This window comes from Serinus canaria, chromosome 15, assembly GCF_022539315.1.
Source record: "Serinus canaria isolate serCan28SL12 chromosome 15, serCan2020, whole genome shotgun sequence".
Lineage (NCBI taxonomy): Eukaryota > Metazoa > Chordata > Aves > Passeriformes > Fringillidae > Serinus > Serinus canaria.
This window is the reverse complement of record NC_066329.1, coordinates 3,425,450-3,452,557: the sequence shown is the minus strand read 5'-3', so window position 1 is coordinate 3,452,557 and position 27,108 is coordinate 3,425,450. Positions and strand designations below refer to the sequence as shown.

At 39.9% G+C, this 27,108-nt stretch overlaps 1 protein-coding gene across 4 annotated transcripts in view; it reads right to left on the bottom strand.

Moving 5' to 3' along the window:
- The window catches only part of SPPL3 (signal peptide peptidase like 3), a 55,945-nt gene that overhangs the window by 18,006 nt on the left and 10,831 nt on the right, over positions 1-27,108 (bottom strand). For 2 of the 4 annotated variants that reach the window (XM_050980631.1, XM_050980632.1), the window contains exons 1-2: positions 25,795-25,856; positions 5,328-5,405 (exon numbers count right to left, since the gene is read on the bottom strand). In XM_050980631.1, the coding sequence (XP_050836588.1) occupies positions 5,328-5,405; positions 25,795-25,835 (119 nt within the window). In that variant the 5' untranslated portion in view covers positions 25,836-25,856. Of the gene's footprint in view, positions 1-5,327; positions 5,406-25,794; positions 25,857-27,108 lie in introns of those variants that run through there. The other 2 variants (XM_030233268.2, XM_050980633.1) reach the window with 1 other exon arrangement.

Genomic DNA, 27,108 nt, shown 5'->3' with positions numbered 1-27,108 from the left:
GAGATCAGTCACCAGTGTCTGCACTGGGGAGGGCTGAAAATCTGTGCTGCTGTTTGTTGTTACCTGATTTCTGGGAAGTGTAGAACATGATGGAAACACAATAAACATTTCAATGCTCTTGTGAATTTGAACTCTTTTCAAGTTCTTATTTTTGTTCCTTTTCTTTCAAATTTGACTATCAGGTTTCATTTTTAAGACAATAGTATTTCCTTCCTTGAAATGTTCTCATGAATGACCCAAACTAGCTTTAAGTGTCCGCTTAATGTACAGTTTTACTTCACCGAAAAAATTTCAGCAAAGCCTAGAAAATAATCAGATATATATTTTACATGCAGACAGAACAGATGACTAGAGGAAGCTCTGAATAAATAGTACAAATTAATACACTTTTATTAATCCATAGGAGCTGACAATGCTCTCCTGAGTAGCCAGCTCAGCTGCTATTGATTCATCTTTTCATGTTGGTATAAATACTTTCTAAAAGTTTCAATTTAGGACAGTATTCTACCCCTTTTGCCACAGTCCTTCACTTTGATACAACTTCCAAGTTATATTCTAACACATTTGGCATAACTTTCTGAAAAAAGGGAATTTCACTTAAAGTCTGTTTTGACCAGCAATAATTTCTATTGTTAAATTTTATGTGCTTTTTAACTAAAAATAGCAGCAATCAAGTTTACCATGACAGTTTCTCATTGATGTATGTGTGGTATCCAAAATTTAGCTGCATATTGGTTTATTCAAACAAGCTATAGAGAACCACCAGAAGCACTGTGCATCTCCCACTGTACAGCTCCTGTCTTAAGCTTACAGCAGCATCCAAGTATTTCAACAGAACTTCCAGGTCAACAGGAATTTTTTCCAGTTTAGCTTAACTAAGTTATACAAAGTAAACAAATTCCATTCATTTATCAGACCAGTAACAAATACACCAAACTTCTAAACTATTATAGAGGTGTCACAGATATTTTATTGTAGTGCATTCATCATGTGCTGCAGTCCCAGAATGTGGAATTAGGTACAACCAGGTCTACAGGATCAAGACACATGTGGTGTATTAAAGACAGAGGGGTTGAGCAGCTTCACTCCATAAAACAAAACCAAGAAAAAGGCTCTTCTAGCACAGAACTGGTTTGTTTCTTTTGCTTCGATTAAGCAAATGCTCCCCAACAGGGTTATGAAATTAACCTGGTCTCAGGCAAAACACGAGGAAGCTCCCACCTCAGACCCATAGTGCTTCTACACAGATCATGGATCATCAGCTAAAGAGTTATGGAAAATACAAAGAGGCAATAGAGAACACTAAAATTCTAACAAATTAATCTGTTGTTCTTAGCTTGTTCTTTTAAAGATCTCTTTGCTCTGCCCTTTGTTTGGAGTGCCTCCATCATTCACTTGCACTCCTTTTCCCCATTATGCATTGTAGCTTTATAGTTTTCCTTTCAAGCTATAAAAATCTGGGAGGAGGCTGACAGCCCTCCAGGACTTGGTCCAAGATTCAGACAAACAAGATAATTCTTTTCTCAGTGCAGTGTTTTCTTCCCCTCTGAATCAGCACAGTTTAGCAAGAACCTCACACCATCATTCTCCCAGTGGCATCGGGCAACTCGTAACTTAAGGGATTTCTATCAACAGAGAAAACTGGAAATAAAACCCATCAGATCTACTGCTCATAAAAAACCTCAGCCCCTCTCTTTTCATTGCCATAGCGTCAGCAATTATTATTACCTATAAATATCCCTGCCTCCAAAGTAAGCATAAATTAGGAAATTACTTTCACTTAACAACACAGCTGCTCTTCCAAGCCAACCTCTGAATAATCTCCAAATGTTTTATGATTTGGCTCTTCCCTCTGCTATGAATTATCACTAACACAATAAAATAACCTAAGAAGCAATCACTAAAACACCTTCCAAGAAAGTTAAAAACCATACTGTAAAACAAGACAAACTCAGAACTACTGGGCTGTAGAGAAATGGCAAGCTGAGAAACATTCCCTGTTTTGTTCAAGTTTCTCCCGGGCTCCCAAGAGAATGCTGAGTCAGCATCTCCCCTGGGGCACTGAGCTGCTCCATTGTTTCTTCTGTGGGTCCTCAGAGCTCCAGCTGGTTGCATTTCCAGTGCAGGGTTTCAAAGCAAGCAGTCACCCTCTCACAGGGAGCCCCTCGGGAGGGTTACATTGAGGCCAAAGGAATGAGTAAGCTGCTGGCACAGCACTGCCTGCAAGGCTCACATTCAACCACGGATCACTCCACTGCAGAAATGCCTCAGGGAAACCCTGCAGGAGAGGTTCTTACCAAGCAATGGAGAAAATAGGAACGCAAGGGTTTATCTATAGGGGCACCTGCAGATGCAATTTATTGAGAAGTCCCTTCTTGCTCTAGCAGTGAGGACAGCCCCCACCTGAGGGCTCTGGGAGCATGGGAAAGCCCCTCTGGAAGCCAACCCTCAGCACACGATGTTGACATGACACTCTGGGTTCACCATGTGAGCTACTTTCTACTCACACCCACACTTTGGATACTCAAAGCCTACAGACAGAAGGCCCCAGGGTCATCCCACACTTCTCAGGTTGGCTCAAAGGCAGCTATTTGAACAGGTAGATTCTGGGTTAAATCTGGCTTTACATAAGCTGAGAGCCCCTGTCTGGGGATATGACAGGATAGAAAAAGATTTAGCTGCTACCTGCAAAGTAACTCCAACATTAAAGTCACAGAGAAGCATTTGGACAAGAAGGTGGCTGCCTTGTCCTCAGAGACAACCTGTTTCAAGCTGAGCTCACCTCTTTAAAAATCCACAACTAACACATCTATTTGCATGATTCAGTTTAGAGCTTGTAACGGTTTAAAGGATTAGGCTTGTCCCTTTGGCAGCCAGCAATAAAAGCATGTCAAGTTCAAGGACTGAGAGCAGTCAGAATGTACATGAGAGGGACGTTCAGAAGGGCTGGAAGCGAAAACTCCTGCCCCAGCACAAATGTAGGCAGGAAATGCTCGTTCATGCACAGGCAGAGAAGGGGAACTCGGCTCTCTCGCTGCACTTTGTTCTGGCTCTGGGCTTTACCCACAATTTATTGGACATTCTTCTGAGTATACTGGGGGTTTGGGATTTTCTCATTTGTTTTGGACAAATGTTTCTATTAATAAGGACAGTAGACCAAGGCTTTCCTTTGTTCCCCTGACACTGCCTGCCTTAGATTAGATCCACCACACACGTGGATTTTATCCTAATGACTCACCCACCCAATTCTTTCTGATCCTATTACTGCACTGCTGTTTCAGCCTCTTGCCAGGATTATTACAACAACTCTACCCGCTTCTTTTCAGTTGAAAATCAGAAAGCAAACCCACCTTCTGCAACACAAAGGTTAACTGAGGAGTGCTATTTTCTTTTTGTCTTACAACAGCTCTGCAGGAGACAAGCACTCAAATCCAGATGAACACACCACTGCTGACAGAAGAGAATGAGCACCCTAAGCTGTAACTTTTATCTTTCCAGCACATCAGTTTTCTAAGAAAATCATCCACTTTGCCAGAAGCTTTCATTTTACTACTTTAAGAATTTCCAGATGAATATAATTTTGTAACTTACTACCACACTTCAATTTCTTAAATAACTTGATTGTATTTCAGACCTGTTTGTTAACAACACTGCACAATCTTCTGTAAAAAACTGCTTTGACCTCACTCACTGATCAAAGTGAATCAGAGTTTGTGTAACTGTGGGTTTCAGCTCAGACACCTGCTAAAGAAACCACATACAGGAGATTAATTAGGAAAGTAATTTTAAAACTCCAGGACCCTATTTTGGTCTCTAACTCACATTGTGGTGTCTTCAGGATACACACAAAGGCAAAAGACTAAAACAGGACATTTCCTCAATGGTTGTATCCATCACCATCCCACTACTCCATCCAGTGAGTCAGACTGCTCTGGAGTTCACAGTCCTTGCTAGGAGAGTGGTTTTAAATGTAAAGTATAGGACAAAATGCTAATGCATGTGTAGGTACCAACAGGAAGAGGATGGCAAACAGCAGGGGAAAATTTTGAAGGGCAAGGAGCTCCAGGAAAGACAAGCAACTGAAGTTCACACACTCCTGCTGTTTTATATTGCACTATATTTTCATAATTGAATTTTAATAAATGATATTGCTTCTTGCAATCAGATGCATAGTTCCTTTTTACACAAAAGCATAAATTCAAATAGTTAAAAATTTAATTAGTTCCTCAACTATATGCTAATCTGACTCAAAACTTGAAGAAAAAACTAAACAAATCCAACCTTTGATTACTTTTTTATTCTGATCATCTCTGATTTTCCTAAAATATTCTATTTTAATTTCACCAACAGTGCTGTTACCTAACACTTGCTAACAACAACAGACAGCTCTTGCAAAAAAATTGGCGCTTTCATTATATGACTTTATTAACTTACAGTAGTGATATAAAACCTCTTATCCTAAAACAGCTGCAGCTTACATCATATGGATGAGCACAGCTATCATCTATTTCAGGAATACTCATAGCAGTTCAGAGACTCTGTAGTGAGTATAAGGCCTTTTATCACAGAGCTGTGAAATGAAGCAATGTTCTTCAAGAAGCAGAAAGAAAAGCATGCTGTATTTAAGTTAAAATAAAACCCCAACTTTCATATTGTGATTATATTGTTCCAATATGTCAGTATGAGCCTCATTCCTCAGGTGCCATTACAAGAAAACCAACAGTATAATACAGCAGGCAGGTCTAAAAGGATAATTGAGTTTTCTCTAAACTATACTCAAGTCTCCTAAAATGAGGCAAATCTGATTTTTGAAGACTCAAACTCATCCTGCAGCAGTTCTCAGATGTTTTGCCGGAATTCAACACTGGCAGTGTTTCCCACTTCTCCATGAAGCTGTTACTGACACTCAAACAAACAGCAGTGGGACCCAGGGATTGCTGTTCCACGGGACAGGTTTGAAATCACAGGAGAGCATTCACAAGCTACCACCACTGGCTAATGGATAGAAAACTCTGCTATCCAGAACATTACATTCTATCTGTCTCAACAATCCTTTTCTACTCTCTAAAATATGATTTTACAGAGCTGTCCTCAAGGACTGACTTTTATGTTATCTTATATGTGCTTGTACCATGACAATCACATCTTTCAGAAACCCCAGCTCACTATTATTTCTTCCTTTTCCTTCTCAGAAGCAAATAATTTTTATGTTGGCTAGGTCTGACAAAGATACAATGAAACAAAAAGGCATAAACTGTATTCAGTCACTTGCAATATTTTTACTTGAAAAATAAAGACTCTGCAGAACCTTAAAAAGAAAATCTTACCTGAAACTGCCGTAGACTATGAGGAGAATAGAAATCAGGAAGGTAGACACTTGACTGGAATCCACAAGGGAATATGCCCTGGAATTAGGAAAAAGAAGGCAGGTTTGTCATTGTGAGTGTCCATTTGCTAATTCTTTTTCTTATTTTAATACAAATACAGAACCGGATGACAAATCATGGCAGCTCCCTCTGAAGTTCTTGTCTCATCTAGAACACAAAACCTGTAGCTTGTGAATTATCTCATTATATTCAAGGCTGCAGCATGAAAAACCTGCACAGCCGCCAAAGGACAACTCAAAAGCCTTGTGGTAATTTATTCTGAACTCACCAGATTCAGGGGTTTTTCCTCAAACTCACTGAAATTACTTCAACTGCAGCTACTGCAAAACCCACACATCAATAACAGGAACCTGTTTGCCATAACACTTCTCACATCTTCAGAGTGGCAATATGGCAGTTAAGGCTCACTTAGCTGGGGGCAAAAACCCCAAACAAATAAAAGAAACCACCCCAAACCCCACAACAAGCAGCAACAAGCATTTATTAAACCACACACAATCACCTCCCTATTCCACCCTGCAGATCACTCAATGCAGCATTACTGATGGACATTTCAAACCCAGCTTTATCTGCCTGACTTCCTGGTGTAGCACACTGGGTTTAAAGCATGGAAATATAAACATGAATGCAGCAGAGACCACTGTGCTGGCAGCAGCACAGCAGGCAAGAAGAGGCTCTGGGAGTCACTCTGCAACTCCCAACAGGTTTTCCATAACTTGTACTAAAATAATGGAAAACAACAAGAATAATACTCTACATTAATTGCATTAGTCTTATCCTACAAAAGACATAACTGAATATTTCTGAAACCAACCAAAAAGCCCAATTTCAGCAAGGCTATGGATATGGAACAAAGATAATTGAATTACATGATTGTTCTAAATTAAGTACCACTGAGCAAATAAAAACTGAAGATACGAGACAGTTAAAGAAACACTCATCCCATTCCCAATTCAAAAGCAATTTAGGGATAATTACCCAACCACTAGAAAAACAATTTAAAATACTTTTGTTTAATATATAAACACAAATGTGAATCTGCTACTACAGAAACTCAATAATAAACAACATCACTGACAAACAGACTGCCTCTTCTAGATGGAATTATATACTAGTGCAATAGGCTTTTGAGAAATTAGAAACTGCTTTGCTTAATAACCATTAATAACTTCCACATATCTCCACATTAGAAGTGAAAATCGGGTATCTTATTTGCTCACAATGTTGGCCAACACATAAAGACAATCTAAAGCTTTAAGTATTGTATTTTCTTTGCATGCATGACCTTTAGTTACCAGGCTGTGAAACAGAGCCCTAAAAAGCATCCATGAAGATCAATACAGTGAATTGCAAATACATGCAACATAACAACTCAGCACTTACAACCAGTGCACATATAAACGTTCAGGTTACACACAATAGAGTTCACAGCACATTATTTTCATGCCATGGGCACAGCTAAACTCACACCAAGGAGACAGCCTGAGGACAATCACACTGGGTTTATGTCCTGTTTCTAGCTCTGATTTCAGAGGGAAGCATTCCCTCATCCAGCCTTGCACAAAGGCAAAGGAAAGCTTTGCATTGCTTGGATTTGAGAATAAACAGTGGAACTCATCTATTAAAAGAACACTCAAACTCCACATTTATGAGAAAAACAAAATGAATGGAATTTCAGAATGGATTAAACTGAATTTTATTAACTTATGTTCATAAAATTCTATCTTCACAAATCAGCAAATACTTTTGAGATGAACAATGTTTTCTACACAATTCTTCATTCAGTGACAACACTGGAGGCTATGATAATTAAAATGCCATTTTGTCATAATTTTAACTGTTAGTCACAACAGCACTGTAAATGCAAAAAAGATTCATAAACAGATAAAACAGAGATGATACATGGACCATGGATCAGCCCTGTGCCTAATCCATCAGTTTTGTATTAAAACTGAGAGCCCTCTGGTTTGATGAAGAAACTGAAGAAATGCAAACCCGTGTTAAATAATGATTCAACACATCCCAACCCTGCTGACAGGCTGCACTGGTGCTCAGGACTGCAACCTGCTGATTCTGGGCAAGGCAGAAATGAGAATTCAAGTCCTTCCATGCTGCACAAGTGAAGTGCAACAGAGTAATCAGGAACTCATCACAGACCAGAGATGTTTCCTGACCACCCCCCATAGAGATCTTGTAACACAACAACCTAAAAGCTCAGAGCTGCTACCAGGATAATGGTCTGGGGAAATTCATATTCACTGATACTCCAGCGAACAGGGCCAGGGAGATACAGTCACACTTTCCTTCTTCCTCGGGCAGCTGGAAAAAAACAAGGCAAAACACACAGAGTGTGACAGGCTGAACCAAGAGAGCAGCTCAGGCATGTCCAGATTCCATCCAAAGTTTCCAACACAAGTAAGCCACAAGCAAACTTGAAGGATAATTTTACAATGCCAAAGAGAATCTCATTGTAATAAAACCTCACATCTTTTAAACATTAAATTTCCCTACATTATTTAAGGTATTGCACAAGACCTGAAACCAGAACTGCTTCCTAAAATCCTAACCACTGACTGGATGGACAGTTTGTTAAGAGACTAAAAATCCTTGATCCCAAATAAATACTTCCTAACACATTGATCTAGGTTAGAGGTAATAAGCAAATGACTATCACATGAAAGAATCAAAAAGTAAGATTATTTCCAAGTTTTTAATATTATTCAAAATGCCAGCATCTTGCAAACCAATTTGTAATTTTAACTGAAATTTAAATAACCTTCTACAAGCCCAACAGATTCCCCATGCACATAACAGAATTCTCCTATAGGCATATTTCAAGTATGCAAGTTGATCTGCTCTCACAGACAAAGGGCATCAGTGCCAAGCTCTTCTCAAATGGCATCAGCCAAAGCCAGAGCCCACACCAATGGCAGTTTTCAGAAGCTGCAGTCACATTTAAGCAGCCTTCCACTGCACATATAAAACTGAAACCAGCTTCCTTCTAACCAGGTATTTCTGTAAAACTCTTCAATCTTGGAACAAGTAATGGAAACTTATGCACAGAAAATGCCTGTAACAAGCTTGTGCACAGTTATCCTTTGACTTAAGCACTGATTATAGGTGCAATTCTCAGTACTTACAAAATGACAATCTACAAAGAAAATATTCTTCATCCTCAATCTGAAAATTAATACTTGATAAGGCCATATTAAAGGCTCTTTTGAAGATTGACTTCAGTGCAGTTCACCTGTGTCTCCTCTTACAAGAACAACTCCCAGCTCATTTCCAAACTCTGGAATATGTGCAGAGCACTGCTCAAAATACAAAGACAACATGGGTTTTCCCAAGGAAATACATTTTTCAGGATTTGTGCACTACCACACCTGAAATTCAACAACCAGGTGAGGAAGCTGCTTTAAGAATTACTATTAATAAAGCTATCAGATTCTTGCTTAGTTAAGTAACACGTAACTAATTACACCCTAGTACTTAATAAAACCAAGCACTCAAGTGCCTTAAGACTGTTTTCTCAGCCAGCTACTGAGAGGTGACTTTCCCATTGCTTCCTCTATAACCTGAGCTCTCACTCTGAACCTGCATCTTTACATGGCTGAGATCAATTTTCATGAATTCTCTGCCATCAGGCATCTATTTCTGGCAGCTTCATGGGCAAGTGCTCACAACACAGAGCCTGCTAAGGCATGCCAAGCCAGAGACACAGCAAGCACTGTTCCATAACATATTCTGTGTGTCCGCCCCAGAGGCTCACAGTGAGAGCATTGTCCAGACAACAATCCCAGCAGAGCTGTCCAGCCTGGCACAGAGAGCTCCATAGACCTTTACCTACAGAACAATTCCAGGGATGCCCAGCCACTGGGACACACCAGCACTCCCAAGCAGTAACCATGCAAAATACCACAGCACTGAGAGCTGGCCTTCCAAGCAGCACTCTTCCCTCTTCTGGGAAAAAATGAATAACTTCTGTATTCCTAAGGGAACAGAGACCCACTTCATTACAGCCAGGGAAGATGGTAACCAGCTAATCAAAGCTGTCACAACAGTAATGGCACCCCACTGAAGACACTTGGAAGCTCTTTCCCCTGAAGCAGCAGCTGCAGGTCAAGCTCTTGGCCCCTGTCCCTCTAGGTCCAAGCTCACCTGTTTTTGAGGACATTCACCCTACAAAGTCTCTGCCATCTGCCTATTGTTTTCCTCTTATGTACCTTCTGGTGTTTTTTCTTTTGTATTTCCACTCAAGAAAATCACCCAGTCAATACAAGCACTGCTTTTCAGGTTTCAGCTCTTCCTTATCACCAAAAGACAAGCAGTTTCTGGATATCAGTCCTTCCAAGCCTCCAGAAGGAAACCTCAGGCACAGTCTGGTGATTCTTTTTGCCCTCTGTGTTGAGCAGTAAGAATGTGCAACTCGTTTTGTTCAATGAAGACCCAAACTAGGAACCAAAGGTGTCTCCAGATGACAGTGCAGAGCATTCCCCTCTACACAACCCACCTGTCATGGGCAATCTGAAATGACCCCAAGCCAACACAGCCATCACAAAAGCAACTTCTCACCTTTTCCAATCACCTGTTCTTCATCTCATCTCTACATAACCATCTGCAAAATCACACACAAAACCAGACTGAAGAACCTGTCTCCCTGAAGAATAATGAAGAACAAATGGGAAAGTTTCTCAAGTGATTCAGACTCCTGATCTGGCCCATGTCTGGACATAAAATCAAAGAGAAAAGACCTTTCAGTGGCAGCATTAGCTTAAGTACCCCAAAATTATTGCTCAAGATATTAGGGGAATTTTATGTATTTGGAATAAAAACCCCTTTCTGTTTGCACAAGATGCCTACTAAATGTATAATCATAAAAATTCAGCCCATCAATGTGTAAATATCACTCCTGACTTCCAGGTACAAGAGAAATTATTGTGAAGAATTCTGCCAAGGGGGCAATGAGAGGCCTGTGCCCTGAGGTTTCCATAGCAATGCACACTAAAGGCCTTGGACATGAATCATTCTCACACAAAAGCTGCTGTAACAGCAGCAAGACAAACCTTCCCTGCATACTTACTGCACCTATACAAGAATGCAAATAATAGAGCAACAAATGAATCACAATGACTTGGAAAGTGCAGCAGGTGGACTAAGTTCACTAAAGCTCACATGAAGAGAGATTGCATTTCATCATGTTGTTTTTTTAATCAGTGATCAAAACATCCAAGAGTTCACAAGATTGAGGAAAACAAGACTATAAAAGGATGGTGAGCATGCTAGATAGGCTGGAGTACAAATGGATTAAAATAGAAAAGTATTTGCTGTGTTTAATGAGACCAAATCTACAACTTGCAGACATCACAGGATCACAAATTCACACTGGGAATGCAAGGAGATAATTTAATTCACTGATCTTACTCTGGGGAGAGACAATCAGTCGTGATAGGTGCTTACTTCATCTGTTGTTAGAAAACTAATAGGTGAAAAATTAAGGGACTTTCTTGACATGTAATGTAAGTCCTTCTGATTACAATTTTTGTCCACAATTTTTCTTCTTTGAAAAGTCCTTTTCAAAACTCATGGAGAGCTTTTCACACTGGCCACATCTGGGGCGAAGTGGATCCAAACATGAATGGATATTTCCACTCGCATATTTCAGTTTCTGAAGGATGTGGCTGCTTGAGAAGTGACCACACAAAACTTCAAATATTTCTCAGCCCACATTAAATCCATGACTATTTACCCAATCAATATGGTACTCTTCATTTGCATTTCAAATACTACCCTTATAACCAAATGTCAGCTGTCTCCTCACAAGGTAAGTGACACCAATCCACACCCAACACAACATCCATCCCAACTCTTCAAAAGAAAATTCCTCAAAGGTAGGTACCAGCACTGGAAGAGTGATGATAGGGCACCTCCCTCTGCCTCTCCCTCCCTGCTCTGTACTCCACATTCATTCCCAGAACTTGCTGAGGGCACACATTCAGTGTGAGGGTCCCATCTCAGCTGATGGAAAATAGAAAAATCCCCAATATAACACAAAAAACCCCACTAAACCAAATCAGAACAATCAACTTCTGATGGAAATCTGGAGTTCAATGTCAAAAATCGAGGATGGAGAAAATTTCCACTCCCCTGCCCCCAAGGGTTTCATGTATTTCAAAGCATTTTTAGTGTGTTTATTCCATCAGTGATAGTCTTAGCAACAGAAAAACAGAAAGCCAAGAAATAGCAGTTGGTAAACTTGAAGCAAGTTGAAAAATATTTCTGCACTTCCTCTGCCCCACAGCAGGTTTGTACAGCTATTAACTCCACAGAGAAAACAACACTGACCCTCACACTGCTGCACTGACCCAGTGACTGTGGCTTTTTTGGACCATGCAAGAATGTGCCACTCAGGAGGAAAAGATTTTCCTGAATCTACCTGCTGTGTAAGCTTTTAAAACATTCTACTATTTTATTCCTTAAAAAGAGTGTGTGGTTACTCAGCGATTAGGGCAATTTATTGCAAAGAGCAATTCATTTCTGGTGCTCATGTACCTGGCAGTTGTGAGCTGCCACTATAGAATTATTTATTAAGAGCACAAATCAAACTCAAGGACTCCAGAGCACAGTCCTAGGGCACATGAAAGAAGAGCACTGCCTTGGACATGAAGATCAATTACAGTTAATTGCACAAATACTCATTTTGACTGGGGGTGGACTCACTCCATAGGTAAAAGCAACACTGCTTTTTTCCTTTCCTGGATTCCAGGTCAAGGGTATGACTAAAAAGCCTCTTTCAGCTGCCTTATATGTGTAAGATATATACATATTTAAGAGCCTCCATTAGGCTTGCTGCCAAACCAAAGTTAAATCTGAGTGTAACAGTTAAAGGTATAATTTTAAGTGTGAAGTCATGGCACCCACAGCTGTAAACATATCTCAACACTCTTCCATTCTTTAGTGTGATTCATAGGAAAAGCAAGCAAATTGCTATGGCTTTGCTTCTGTTAAAGGAATAGCTTGTTTTCTAAAGTAAGCTTACAATTTCATCTCGTTGTCACATGCAGATCTGATTGTCATGCTAAGTGTGAGTAATTTATGGAAATGTGGGTTATGTCAGAAAATAAAACAAGTCTAAAGTGAAACAAAACAAAACAAAGAGAAAAGAGCAATATGAAATGTCCCACTAAACCCAGACTTTCCTACACAGACTCTGTTAGGGCTCAGGCAGGCATTTCAAACTGTAACCAGAGAACAATTCTGCTGTTTACCAGGCAGAGGTCCTAGAACAACATTTTCACACCATTAAATACCATACATATATTTTTTTTCTACCCATACAATTTTAAATCCCAAGCACCTCTTCTATCCTTTCCAGAAAGCTGTTTTCCTAAATTATCTCTGCAAAACCAAATTCCAAGCTCCCAACTAAATTGCTAAGAGCAAACACTCCTCTGAGCTCACTTTGAGAGGAAACTGAAGTATCCAATAAGGCATCAGGAGACACAGTCTTGAAAAAAAAATAGTTTCTGTTAAAAACATTCTCCGAGCTACTCCTTTGGCTCACCCCACTGTTTGCCAACAGAACAAAGAATAACATGCTTCACAGTTTTTTGGAATTACAGCCACTGGAAGATTTCCAGATTTCACATTCAGCTTGGAGCACTCATTTCCTTGCAGGAACGGGAGCACAACTTCCAGTCCCTGCATGGAAGCACAACACCACTTCAGTCCAAAGGAGCATTATTCCAAACCAACACAGGACAGTGCCCACCTACCTCAGAAATACTTTCAGCTCCTGATGTCCCCAGAGCTCCAGTGGAACCAGAGTCAACAGGATATTTGGGAGCAAAATTTGCAATCAGTGGTTAATGGAGAAAAATTAACCAGTACAGCTTCAAACAAGCTGTACTGGACACACATATCTGAGTATGAAGTAGCCTGAACAACAATATATATCCAAAAATCACATGGATTGTCTTTGACATTGTTGTCACAGAAAACACTGCCTTTTTTATTCCACACTGGAATGGGAGCCTGGATACCTAATTTTTATCTCTCATCTATATACACACACAATATACTTTTTTTGACATTCCTTATGTTATTGAGGAGGGTTGGTTGGTTGATTTAGACTGGGTCAAGAGTTTTGCTTTAAACTTGTCAAATGAAAAAAGAACTGGGAACCTTCCCTCCTTTTTTTCTCAAAGAAAGAAAAAACAAGCAGTCATAAAAAGCAGAGCATGCTTTTGCTGCCAAATATATGTGACCACCAGCCAAGGAATCCTCTCTAGGAGCAAGATTTTGAAATTGTATCACCAGGATTTTGCAAATGTGAAAAGTACATCTATACAATGATGCCTGGAATAGGGGACCTCCACGAAAGAAGAAGTATCATTTCAATGAGTTAAACTGGACAAGAATATGTGAAAAACCACATTTGATATCAAGATACAGAGCTTGTTAGTAGCAAATGTTTTACCTGATTTTATATTTTAATTGCATCACGTTTGTTTTAATTGAGCTGTACCAGATCAGGCAACTTCTTCTACAACACTGGCATCTTACTGCAGACCAGCCTCAGCAAACTGCTGAGCCAAGGCACAGCCCTGGTTCTGTTTCCTAAAACTATTGTCACTTTTATACCTTCTTGACAATTAAATCTGAAGGACTCCAGTATCTGACAAGATTTGCCTATGTTGGTTTGAAAATCAAAAGCTTGAGGCCAGGAAAGCCCAACAGGCTCCACTGCAAATTGTATCAACTTCAGTTTGCTCACCTCTGATTCAGGGGCATTAAGAGTTTTGCAAACAAAACCTGCTTTTTAGCACTGCAATTAGCTTGGGTTTTGATACTAAAACTTATTCACGGACAGGAGAAGAAGAAAGAAGTAGAAAAAACCACTACAGCCTTGTTTTTGTGAAGCAAGTTTTGATTTAGGCCAGCAACTGCACAAGCAGCAGGTGTGACACAAAGAGAAAAGGAGTCAAGATGTGGCCATGAACAAGGTGGGACTAAAATCCTTCTGGGAACAGCTTACAGTTAGATCTCACTAAGCACATTGTAATACACACACCTGTAATCCAAGCTTTGCTGGAGCTAACATAAATTAAACAAAACTAACCTTCCTATCTTCCTGTAACCAACCTTCCATGCAGAAGTAAGCACTGCTTTAATTAAGTTAATTTTCAAAACAGACCATAAGTACTGTAGTTGCTGCAATATATAACATTTTATAATATTGTGTGCTATTTCAGTCCTTTCAGATTTGGTTTTCACCAATAAACTGCAGACAACTTTGCTCCAGCAGCAGAGCTCCACCCCAGTACAACACCTCGAGGCACTGGCCATTCACTAACAGTAAACCCAGCATCAACAACAAACAGGGCATTCAGTGAGGTGCAAAAAGAAGCCATACTGCACTTGCAAGGGTTAAACTATCAGCTTGTTTAAAAGATGTTTGAGGATGAGAAAAAAAATGAAAAACCCATTTGCTAAACTAATTAAAGAACTGTATTGTCCTTAACTGTCTATTGCTTTCCAAAAGACTTCAGTTTACTGCAGAGGGTAGATTCAAATTGTGCTGCAATACCACAAAAATTGCCAAACAGAAGTATGAATACAATGTTTTTGAGGAAGAATTAAAAGCAGCAAATATCAGAAAAAGATGTAAATATCTAAGTATGACAATGCACATAAATAGACGTATGAGGCAGCTGACAAAGCAAGGGAGTTGCAGCTTAGCTGCAAGAAAGAACTGACCACACAGGGAAGAGACTTTCCTCAGGGAGAAAAGTCTTTCCCCCTCCACAAATAATCAAGAGGAGGATTGAAGGAGGGAGAAGAGAGGAGGTCAAATCAAGATCTGTTACACACAATCCTCTCTTACCAGAGCCACAAGTATATTTCTTTATGTAAATTTTCAGATTCCAACAGACCAGTGAACTCTGCAAAGGTCAGTCCAATATTTAGCCTACTCCAAAGACTTGCTGAAACAGCTCTTTTATCTAAATTACCACCTTCAACTGTATGCATTTTCAAAAAATAGCCCTTTTTTACATCAGGAAAAAAGGCAAATCAAGGGTGTGGTTACTGTAATTAAAGTCTACAAAGTACCACTGTGCACGCTGTCTACAGCTTTATGCTGTAGCCTAATCATGATCCAAATAACATCGTGCTTCAGAAAGGGCCATTTGGAAACATCAGTGGTTATCCTTGGCACAGGAAAGTTCTCTGCAATTTTGATGGCTAAGTCCTCTTTGGATTATAAAGGTATCAATTTATATGCCAGTCATATATGCAACCTGGAGTTTTCAATCACTTGGTGGTAAAGCTCTGCATTACAAAGAACTTTGCTCAGTGCTGGGTTTCATTTTATGGCACTTCTTCTAATTTCAGGAAAAAAATAAAAACTTCCCTAGAATCGTCACCCTAGGCTCCCATCTATGTTTTGATCTCTGTGATTTTTACACTTAACAGAAAAGTGCATTAGAATGACTACAATCATATACAACAGGAGGATGCTCCCTACATCCACTTGACAATAAAATACATTTCCCTTGCAGAGGGAGTCCCAGCCTCTCCCACACAGGAATCCCCTGAAATGCCCCAGGAGATGCTGCTGCCAGCCCCAGCTCGGGCACAGCCCTCCCACCCGGGCTCGGGGTGCTGCTCCTGCAGAAGCCCTGCTGGCACTGCAGTGCCAATGCTGACAAGCAATTTCTCTCATGACTCAGTGCTGTTAACACAGCTGCCACAGCACAGTTCTACACTCAGCCAACAGATCTCAGAGGACCCTGTGCTGTAAGCTGATAAAACATGGGAGTTTCTGTAATTTGGAGTTAAATATTTGTCCCAGTCCTCACTGCTATTCCATCTCCTATGTGCCTCACAATTAGGAGATTCATATTTACTTTGCAAGTTATTGCCAAACAATTAATGTACCACCTCTGACAGTGTGTTCTGTAACAGTGTCTACAGGCACAATAAATTACATTTTCACTTGAAAAATAAACAGAACCAAATCCAACCTCTCTCAGATAGTCAGAGAACATCAAAACAAGCTCATAAAACTGGACATAGCCTTACTTTTGAGTATTTTCAAACCATGACACTTGGACTTTTTCTAAATTTAGAGAAGAGGGATAGGAAGACTTCAGCTCTACACTTGCTCATGTCAAGAACTCCAAGAAGTTCCTTGGGCCTGTACCAGACCCAAAGCTCTGTAAGAGTATTAGGTTCCTTTGGTAGACACAGGCACAGAAGTCAAACTAAGTTGAACAAGTCCATCTTCCAAACATACAAACATGATAAAAAAAGTGCTGGTGGGACAAAAATGAGCTTCAAGTGGGTGAAGAAACTACCAGCAATGAATCCAGAAGATGTAAGGTATGTTTCCTTTCCTTCTTAAGGCAGAAGCACTGACTGAAACACACCTACTACTTTGCTATGTAAGTGAAAAGCCAAGGACTTAAAAAGAAAAACCAACAAAACAACAACAAAAGCAAAAAACCAAAACTCCCATGGAGCTAGAACGAAAAGATTGAAGTAAAATCTCACACCTGTAATACTGTAATGATAATATTTCATAGTTCCAGTACTTCATTTTTTAAGAATAATGCGCTGCTATTCACAAAACTAGAAATAAAGCTCTAAAATAAAAAAGCAACCTAATTTCCTTTTTGAATAGCAAATGCAAGGCAACTTCTTTACAAATACTAAACTCCTTTAAACAGGAAATAAATTAGGGCCTATACCACCAATATGTCAAAGAGCAGCTTTTCACTACTGAATGGATCCCACCCAGAGAGAAAGCACAAAGGCCTATTTGGACTCACCACAATTCCCATGCTCAGTTCAGTTACAACTGAGGCAGTACAAAGGGGAAAATTAAGTTTAAAACTGGGAATTTCCTCCTGTTCTGATGCAACTCACACTTTCAAGCACGGGACACACTCCACAGTGTCTCTTAATCAATGGGCAGAAATTACTATTTTACTTAGCACAGGACAACCCAAACAAGCAAATGTGTGTTTATTTGAGGAAGAAAACTTCTGAGCATAAAGCACCAAGATGAGACTACACACAAATGCAGCCAAGCAAGGCAGGTATCTGTGCCAAAGGCTGGCTGACTCAGGTACCACAAAGCAGGAAACAGAACTTCAGCTTCAATTGTTAGCATGGCACTAAACACATATGAACAGACTCTAATGCAATTACCTTGATAAAACTGCATATGATTTACTACAGAAGTCAGTTAGGGTTTTACATTATGAGCATTATGATTTCCCCACACTAGTGAACCTATTAATGCCAGTATTTTGGACAGACACTTTTTTTTCCCTGAGGTGTTCTCTCAATTTTCATTTTCTTGAGTCATGTGGTGTAAGAGCACACAATCTATCCAGCACAGAAGGGAGAGAGGACTGCTGAGGGGGAAGGCAGGCTTGGGTATGAATTTAGCTTCAGTGTGAGCAGAATTCTTAGCCTGTCCCTGGGATGAGTGCAGAGAAGAGTTTCTAAGATGACTAGGAGAGATAGGAACTGAGTTTATTTAGTCTAGAAAAATACACAGTAAGGGGAGAAACCCACAGGCAAAAGGAAACACTAAGTGGAAGAACTATGAGATTAAAACGACTTAAGATTGTGTTACTCACAACAGGGGAACCTACACTCTTTCCCACCACCAAACTGTAAACTGATCCAATTTCCCCCTCAAATCCAATTTCTTTTTCCAATTAACATTTCCATAGCCACAGAACTCTAGTGACAACACAAGAAGTGGCAGTTCTTCCAAGTTTCACCCACTGTGCTTTTTTTGGGGAGGGGACACCAAAACCCAAAGAACACAAAAACCAAGTGGACCAGTTCCAAATGTATTACCCAGTATGTTCTTTTCAGTCTTGAGAAACAAGAAAAAGAAGGAGAACATGTCCTACTGCTCTTTTGTACTCGCTTATTCTAACAGTAGAGGTTTAATTAAATGATAATGTTCAGAGATTATTAGAGGCATCTCACATGCTGAGCTGGGCTTCCAAATGCTGAAATGCTTATTAACAGCACATTTTCTCAACAGCAGCTGCCATGTCTTCAATATTGCACCACAAAAACCTTTTGGACAAACTGAAGTACAGGAGCCTTCATGTACAGGACCAAATGAAATCTCTGTTTGACCAGCATCAAATTACAGCCACTTGAAAACTGAACTAGTTTCATCAGAGAGACATTGTCATTTCATCATGTATCATTCTCCTTCTACAAACACAGAACTGAACTGTACACCTCAGATGCAGCATCAGACAACACACAGGGTGAGTCTGTAATATTCTGCAAACCCAGGGATAGCCATGCTAGAAAATTACTAGAAATCCCAAACAAAAACAAAATACTATTTTTACTGGTCAAAATGTTTGCCTTTTAAAAAGCAAATTTCTAGGTAACGGCATTGAGATAACATTACACAGGAAAGTAAGTTCTCTCCTGTTTCAGGTCATCCACTAACTTGCAGCAGTGATTCTAAATACACATTTCACTAATTCAAACTGTACTCCTTTAATGGGTTTTTTAGGCTAGAGAAACTGCAACACAGCAGAGCAGAGATCCACTTCTAAAAAGAAGTTTTTCCCTCAGTATTCATTAAATGTCACAGCAGAGTCATATTACATCTTTACCACCATAAACTGAACCCAGACAAAACGCCAGTCCAGCCCTGACAGGAGCAGCCACAACAGATTCTTCAGGAGTTGGTAAAAATCATGACACTTCCAACCACATGGATAGAAAGGAAAGCACATAAATGCAAGCCAGGTTACCTTCTATTCTTTCCACCTTTAACAGGATTGCTTTGAAAAGAGTGAACACACACTTTAGTATGAATTCTGAACCCACAAAAGCAATGGCCTCCAATTTTGACATTAACTTAAAATCATTTCCCCAAGGGTTAGGGAATTAACAGCTCAATTCTTTTAGGAAAAACACAGAACTGCTGGGCTCAGTGGGGATGTCCTTGCAGCAGCAGGCTCAGAACAACTTAATATATGCCTGGCATCCAGGAGCTATAAAACAAACATGATGTGGTTTTGAACACAGGCTGCTGATGCCATAGTAGAAGACTCAGCTTTCCAGGAAATTTTACATGCTGGAAGCCTAAATGCCAATCCTTCACCATCTGTTTCAATTCACATTTTCATGTAATGTATGGAGCGAGTAACAAAACACAAATCAAAGTGAGTGACCAGATTTAAACACTTCAAATAAACAAAACAGTCTTTTCAACTTGGCAAGAGTCTCCCACTATCAACACTCAAACAAGTGAAATCAAACTGTATTTGTGGGGAGGAGCAGTCTCTTATCACACCAACAAATACACAGCTGGAGAGACAGAAACCTTTCATGTACACATGAAAATTGTGATATCCTCAAGGGGTACATAAAACACCTATGTATCATTAGTTTTAAAAATTGCCGCCCACCAGAAGCAGCTTTACCATTTTGTCAACAGTATTAGAAAACTAGAATAATAAATTACATTTGAAAATCTGAAGTTTTCCTGCTTAAGGAAAAAAAGAGTAGAGAGCTAAGGACATTCAAAATGGACTGAGAAAACAGAAAGAGGTTGCCACAGTTCTCTTAAGCAGCACCTGGAAACTGCCATGGGAGAAAAATAACCCTGAGCTGGAAATGCAATGTTTCAGCAATCAATATTTTCATAACACATTAGCATATTTTCATAAGACTTTTGATCTAGCCATTCAAACTAGGCAGGCAGGATCCATTTTAAAAGCAGTATTGTGTATAATCAAGGGTGCAAGACAGCTCATAAAAGAAAAGTCAGACTCTTTTTGAAGTCATTTCAGTTTTAATTCATTTAACTTGCACAATTTACCCCAAGGGTTTTTTCCCATACACATACAACATATATGGGAAAGACTTAAAATCATTACATACTACTTAAATTTTCTACTCCAAATCCTATATGGTGCCTGTACCATTTTTTAAATTTCTGAATTCAGAAAACTGTTTAATACTGATAGAGTATTCTCCAATCAACTGATCTCAATCTTTTTTTTTTTTTCCCAGCAAGAATGCAAACACCTGGAGTCTTAGAAACATTTCAAATATAATCCTTGTGTCCCCCATAATCACTCCTAATTTGGCACCTCTGCTTGGTTTCATCCCAGCTCTGGATTCCAACATCTCAAAGCCACCTACAAAAATACTACAGAGCTAAATCCTCCCAATACCCTTCTAATCCCAGGGGTACTTTAAGCAACAGACCAGTCTGAAAATACCCAAGTGCCCTGGGAAGGCAGAGATTACACTCTCTTGTGCTGTAGCTGTATTTCTGCTGATATTTCTTGCTCAGAAACAAAATGCTTTTTTGGAAAAGATTCTGTAGTGAACATCCAGATGTTTAACCTTCCTAAAAATAACCAAGTTCACCCTTGGAACAGTCATAATTCCAGAGCACCCTTTAGGCAAAAGCACTCACATCAGAACTAGAACACAGACTCACTCCAACAAAAGTGAAACTCAGGAAAATGTAGCAGCAAGATGACAAAGCTGACTTGAACATTAGGATTTTTGGTTGATTGTTGAAGACACCTACTAAATTTAGACACAGTTCACGGTGAGTTTGCCACATGCATTGATTCCTGCACCTAAAAACAATTTTGAGACCAAAATAACATTATAATGCTATTTCACTTTCCTAACATTATTCAGATTTGATTGTACAGAGTGAACAAAGTAAAATGAAAAATTTAAAAATATCCCTTAATCATCCTTTATGTTTTATTTGAAATCTGCTTTTGCTAAGAAGTAAAGCACCATGAGGATGTAGCTAACACAATTTTTAAGTTGTTTTTAAAATATTCTCTTATCACTGTTTGGCACTGGGGAGACTTTTTAAGATTTTATGCACGAGCAACTGCAACTTGTGTTGCACAGAACAACAAAAATCACAACAGCTCAAAGTTTCAGACATTTGCCCTGCCTGTTTTGTTGTGTATATGTTAAGACAGTTCTAAATAAAAGTATTTAGAATGCAAGGAAAGGCAAATAATTATGCAAAATTAACAAAGTTGGGCAACATCTTAAGATGAGAAAGAGAGAAAAATGTGACAAAAAGGTGACAGATACGATTTGTAGATGAAAAAATGAAGAGAATTTTACTTCACAGTGAACTTTTTTTACTCAAGACTGAACACTGGTTTGTCCAGATTTTTGTCTAATGTCTCCCAAAATTTCTTTTAAATATAACAGTATAACTCTTGCAAAACACATTTTCAACCCCCAAAACACCAAACACATACAGAACCATGCACCTCTTAAGGCAAGGGCTCACATTTATTAGCAATGCTGCAGGACATGTTGAGATTGCACTTCTGCAAGTCAGAGCCAAGTTCTCAGCCAGCAACCAGCATTTGCTGGCACCTCAGCAGGTAGATGGGAACAGTTCCCTTTTTCTGGAACTGCCATGCTACCCATAAATTTGTCATGTTCAGTCAAATGGACACAGGTTATTCAAGTCCCTCTTCTGGGGGCACCTGAAGCCCTTCACTTCTAAGACCAGCTCCCCACACAGTCAGTGGAGAAGGACACATTTCTGCCCAGGGCTGACAAGTGTGCTCTGCTCTCCCCATTCCCTTCAGGGATTTATGCAGTCCTGGAGCTGAAGTTTAAAATTTAATCCATGTGAATAATCACCCCATAATTTCTGGTATGTTTCTGGAATATACTAGCAAGACTTAAATTAGTCTACATAGGTTTTGTACAATAGATGTGAAGGAAAGAAACACTGGATTAAAAGTAGCATGATTTTAAAGAACTACAAGCAAAACATGCATGCAACCCCCAAGAGTTTTTGCTCAATTCAGCCCATGATGAAGTCTTCATTCTTCTGTCTTTCAACAGCTCTCACTTATTACATTCACCTAAGCAACCCCATGGGAAACCACAGACATTACTAAATATTAGAAACTCAGTGGAAGGCAAATGCTGGATTTGACCAGGAATGTGATGACAAAGAGTTTGCTCTAGGCTTCTTTCATGTTTTAGAAAGCCAATTTGCTTTCAGTTCATTTTAGGGGGAGAATGACATAGATTCCAGAGATGTAGTCAGCTATATGAAATCTTGTTTCACAAAACAGAAAATATGAACCACCATGTCTGCTCTCCTGGGAACAGAGGATAAACATCTAATCACATAGGCCCTTACAAAGGAAAACATTATCTTTTATTGAGAAGACCAGAAAAACATTCAATATTAAGCATTTGATTTTCTGCAGTAAGTATGCAATGGCAGTACAACTCAGCTCCAGACAAGGTGCAGTATGAACTACCACAATGCCACTGGTAAAGATGATTTTCATATTTTTCTATTAAACAAGATTTAGTAACAACTGTTTACAAAAAGAGAAGAAAGTATACAAATTACCCAACAAATTTCAGACAAGATAGAATTTAACTCATCTTACCCACAACAAAAGGAAAAGGAAAAAAAAGCAAAAATAGTCTCTGGCTTATCATCCACAGTCACAACATAGCACAGAATTATTTGTTTTAGAGTCTCCACTATTACATATGGACAACAAAGACACTGCCACCAGCTTTCTTCAGTGTTGATACTTCCCTGGTGTTTAACACATACCTTAATCAGGTCTAATTTCTCTTTCTCTTTCTAACTCCAGCCAACACCAAACCAGTCTGATGGATTTATTCCTCATTTGCCAGATTGTGCAATGGCTTCCCATTCATTTCACAGTTACAAAAGAGTCTCCTTGGGGTTTGCAAGACCTGTGTGCAAGACTCTGCTCAGCATGAAACTGCCAGTCCTCAGTTCTACAGGGAACTCATGGCCTTCCCAGTTTCAAGCTCTCAGTTCTGAGCAGAAGGGTCTCTCTCAATGTGCTTCTCTCTTATGGAACACAAATTTAGCAGGAGCACCGGGCTGCTCCTAGCCCCGTGCCTCCATGTGCACCAGACATAACAAGTCTGGCTCTTCCGCCCTCCCTTCAGGAGAAATACCATGAATCAGGTTATTTATTTCATTGGTAAACCGTGAGCCACCTTGGCAGTAGCTGTCCTATAAATTTATAAGACAGATAAATTGTGAGCATAAGTAAGCTGTATTCCCTGCCCATCTTTCTGTGCAATTCTAGCAGTGTCTTAATTAGCAGCATGAATTATTTGCCATGGTAATAGGGAGATATTCAAAGCACTGAATGATAATTTCCCTGAAAGTTCAAACAAGACACTGGCTGGAGATGCACCTCCTGAGACATTATTAGGAAAAGACAAATAAAAATATAAGCATCTCTAGCACATCTAAAGCCAGACTATTGCCCAAGTGAAAAATTTCTTTTCAAAACACAATACAGGTACATGAATGCTGTGATGCTTCTCATGCTGAGCTATGAGAAATATAACTATGCCTGGAAAAGTCCAAGCAGAACCAAGCCAGTTCAACAATGTTCAGAAAATTGTCACAGGCAAATTGTGGCAAAACAGCAGTGTCTGTAGCAGTTGATTATAGGCTTCTGATGTCATAGCATTCAGTAGCAATTATTTTCTTTTAAGGACTTAAACAATTATCAATCGCTAAAATAAAGAAGGAAGCATGACAAAAAGCCCCCAGCCCAAGGAAATTCCCCAAAGCACAGAAACCATTGCACCAAACAAACACTGGCTCCTCATTTCCAGTGGGACTGTATGGAACAACAGTGTGGAAATTACACCTGGTACAGAACCCACCCCTTGTTAATAAGCAAAGCAGGTCACAAACTACCCAGTCACCAAACTCTGCTGATAGCATGCACTTCCAATTCTCTCTTACTGTCATGAAAACAACACAGATCTTAAATCCAGCCAACACAGAGACAAAAAGGGCTTCTCAGCCATTCTCTTCACATTTTCTGCTTCAGAGAGCTTACCTACCTTTCCAGCACGGAAGGCACAGTTTGGCTGGCAGCAAGGAGGGTCTGTCACTGATCTCAACCAGAGCAAACCTTCAGGAGCAACTCAGAACCACACCACAACCACACAGCAACCAAAACACACCAACTTCCTTCAGCCTTACCCAGCACACCTTCCCATTCATGGAATCTTTCCTCTTGGAAAAAATGGAACTCACTTCAATTTCGTAAATTCCTTAGTTGCAAAATCAAAAGCAATTTCTGATACATTTAAATCTTACAAAGCAAATAGAAAGAAGATTACTTTTGTGAAGAAAATTGCAAATGGCATTAGAGTGGCACAGGATTTTTATCACCATTTGGTCTTAGCCCACTTGCCTTGTATCACAAATGGGTGGGTGGCATATCCTTAAGTTTAGTAAGATTTTTTTTTTAAAGAAAAAAAAGAAGCCCAGTTACAACAAGCTAAAAATTCCCCACCATCAAGAAATCATCCACTCAGCATTGATTACTAAAAATATCTCAACGTGTGTGTGTGTGTGTGTGTGTGTGTGTGTGTGTGTGTCTGGGTCTGGGTCTGTGTCGGTGTGTACCCAAGACACTTTTAGTTACAAAACATCTACTACTCAAAGCAAATTTGTTTCCAAAACAAGAGCACTGTGAATTTCTATTAGTTGGACATTTTGCAGAGTTACTGTCCTCAGGTGTCTACAAGAAAATCTAAATACTTGTTTCATTTTTACAGTGCCTGCACAGAAAAAATAAAGGGTATCACTCCCCTGATAAGGTGCCACACTAGCTGAGATCCATGAATTCACATCATTCCTACAACTATTTTTATTTCCTTTGCTCCTCTCTCTTTACAAACTGTCATCAAAAGAATTAGCAGCCACAGAAGTGAAGGAGAAGTTGGATCTCTTTGGACGATTTGGGGCATTATTCAGGGTCCAGAGGGGTCAGGAGGTTCTGTGATCTCACTTCAACAAATTTGGAAAGACTATAGCACTGCAGCCTTTCCAAATTAGTCATATAGACACTATAAATAGATTGTCATGGAGTTCTAGAATCCTGCTCTTCCAGAGCTATCCATTTCCTATGCAGTACCAAGATACAGGACATTCAGCGGCCAGTTGCCTAACAGCACTGAAAAATTCCATTACAGAAACTTCCAACAGCTGAACCACAAGAAGCAAAATAAGGGCTTCTATTAGCAACAAGGAATAATAAATTTTCATACTTTACCCTAATGAAAGGAACTGTATTAGAGTCTTCCAGAACTGGAGCAGTAAGTTATTTGAACCTGGTTCCAGACAATTGAGTCTTTAACACAAGAAAACATAGCCTGTCTTCTATCAATGCAATTCAGCCTCATCCCAGACACTGTCAGCCAACCAAGTCCAGAAGTGCCATTTTTCTGAATAAGGTTGTTCAACCTAAAAACTCAACAGAATTAATTGCCCAACTCCACCCTTCCCTTGGCCCTCTAACAGCCACATTACCCAAGAGTCAGAACATGCTGCAGATCCAGGGCTAAGTTCATCTAAAGTGCAGCTGAGGCAGGCGCATCATCCCGGGCATATTTATTGACAATGTTCCATCGTACACAGAATGTTATGGTTGTCACGGTGCCAGCAAGCAGTCAAAAAAGGACAAAAGAAAACAGATTATTATGTGGTAGAAAGGGAGGAGTCTCAGGATATACAGGGCAATTCTTGCTGGCCTGCACTGCTCTGCCAAGAGCCCCACAGCAAGGCTGTGCTCAGACTGTCCCTGAGCCCAGGCAGAGCAGCACAGACTCTGCACACTCAGCCCGTCTGACACCTGCCAAGGTGTGAGCTGAGCTCACTGCTCCATCCAAGAGCTGCCACTGCCCCAGCTGAACAGCACAAATAACCCAGCACACACAGGACAGGCTGGGTCACCTCTGAGGACCTCATGAACAACTTCACCTTGAAAATCTTCTTGTAATGCTCTGTAAGACAAAGGTATAATAGTTTTGGCAGCTTTACTTGGACAGGGAACAACACTCTGTGCAAAAGGACTACTTCAATATTTATGACAAAAATTTTACTAAATCTGTAATCTGACTTCTTATGGGATGCAGGGAGGTGGGTAACAGACTAAACCAAAAAAGTTCAGACCAAAGGATTTATCTCCATCTGAAGCAACAAGGAAAGAACACACACAAAAAATACAGGTTTCCTAACAAGCACACAGAGGAATACTCCTACTTGATATCATAACTGATCACTTACACTTATCCAGAAGCCAAAACCAGAAGATGAAGCTGATCCTCTCTGATGTGTACAGTTTCACTCAAGCCACACAGATGATACTTGAGTGGCCTAACTTGCTCTCAAAGTATTACCTAAGACAGTCTGTGCAAATTCCTGCTTAACTTCTTTACCTTTACCAGCTCCATCCTTTATCCCCAGGCTCTTAACTGCAGCCCTGCTCCTCATCTTGCACAGGCATCCCAGGGTTCTAATCAAAGCTGCACGCCAGGAGATCAACCTGTCCCAGACCACCACAAAGCCCGTGCCCAGTTCTGGACTTGGTCACTCTCAACATACCAGCAGTAGAGAAATTCTTCCATCTAACTTTGTTCTAACCATCTGGAGTATAATACTCACTGCAGTGAAGGACTAATAGAAGGGTTTATTCATATTCATAACATTTCTTTTGTAAGCGACAGAGTTGGTCATGCAGAGCAGAACTCTGACAGCAGAATGTGCTGCAAATCCCATCTCCTTGCTAGTCACTGCCTCCTCATAAAGCAAATGCAACAACTGAAGAAAAACAGTGGTTCAGAG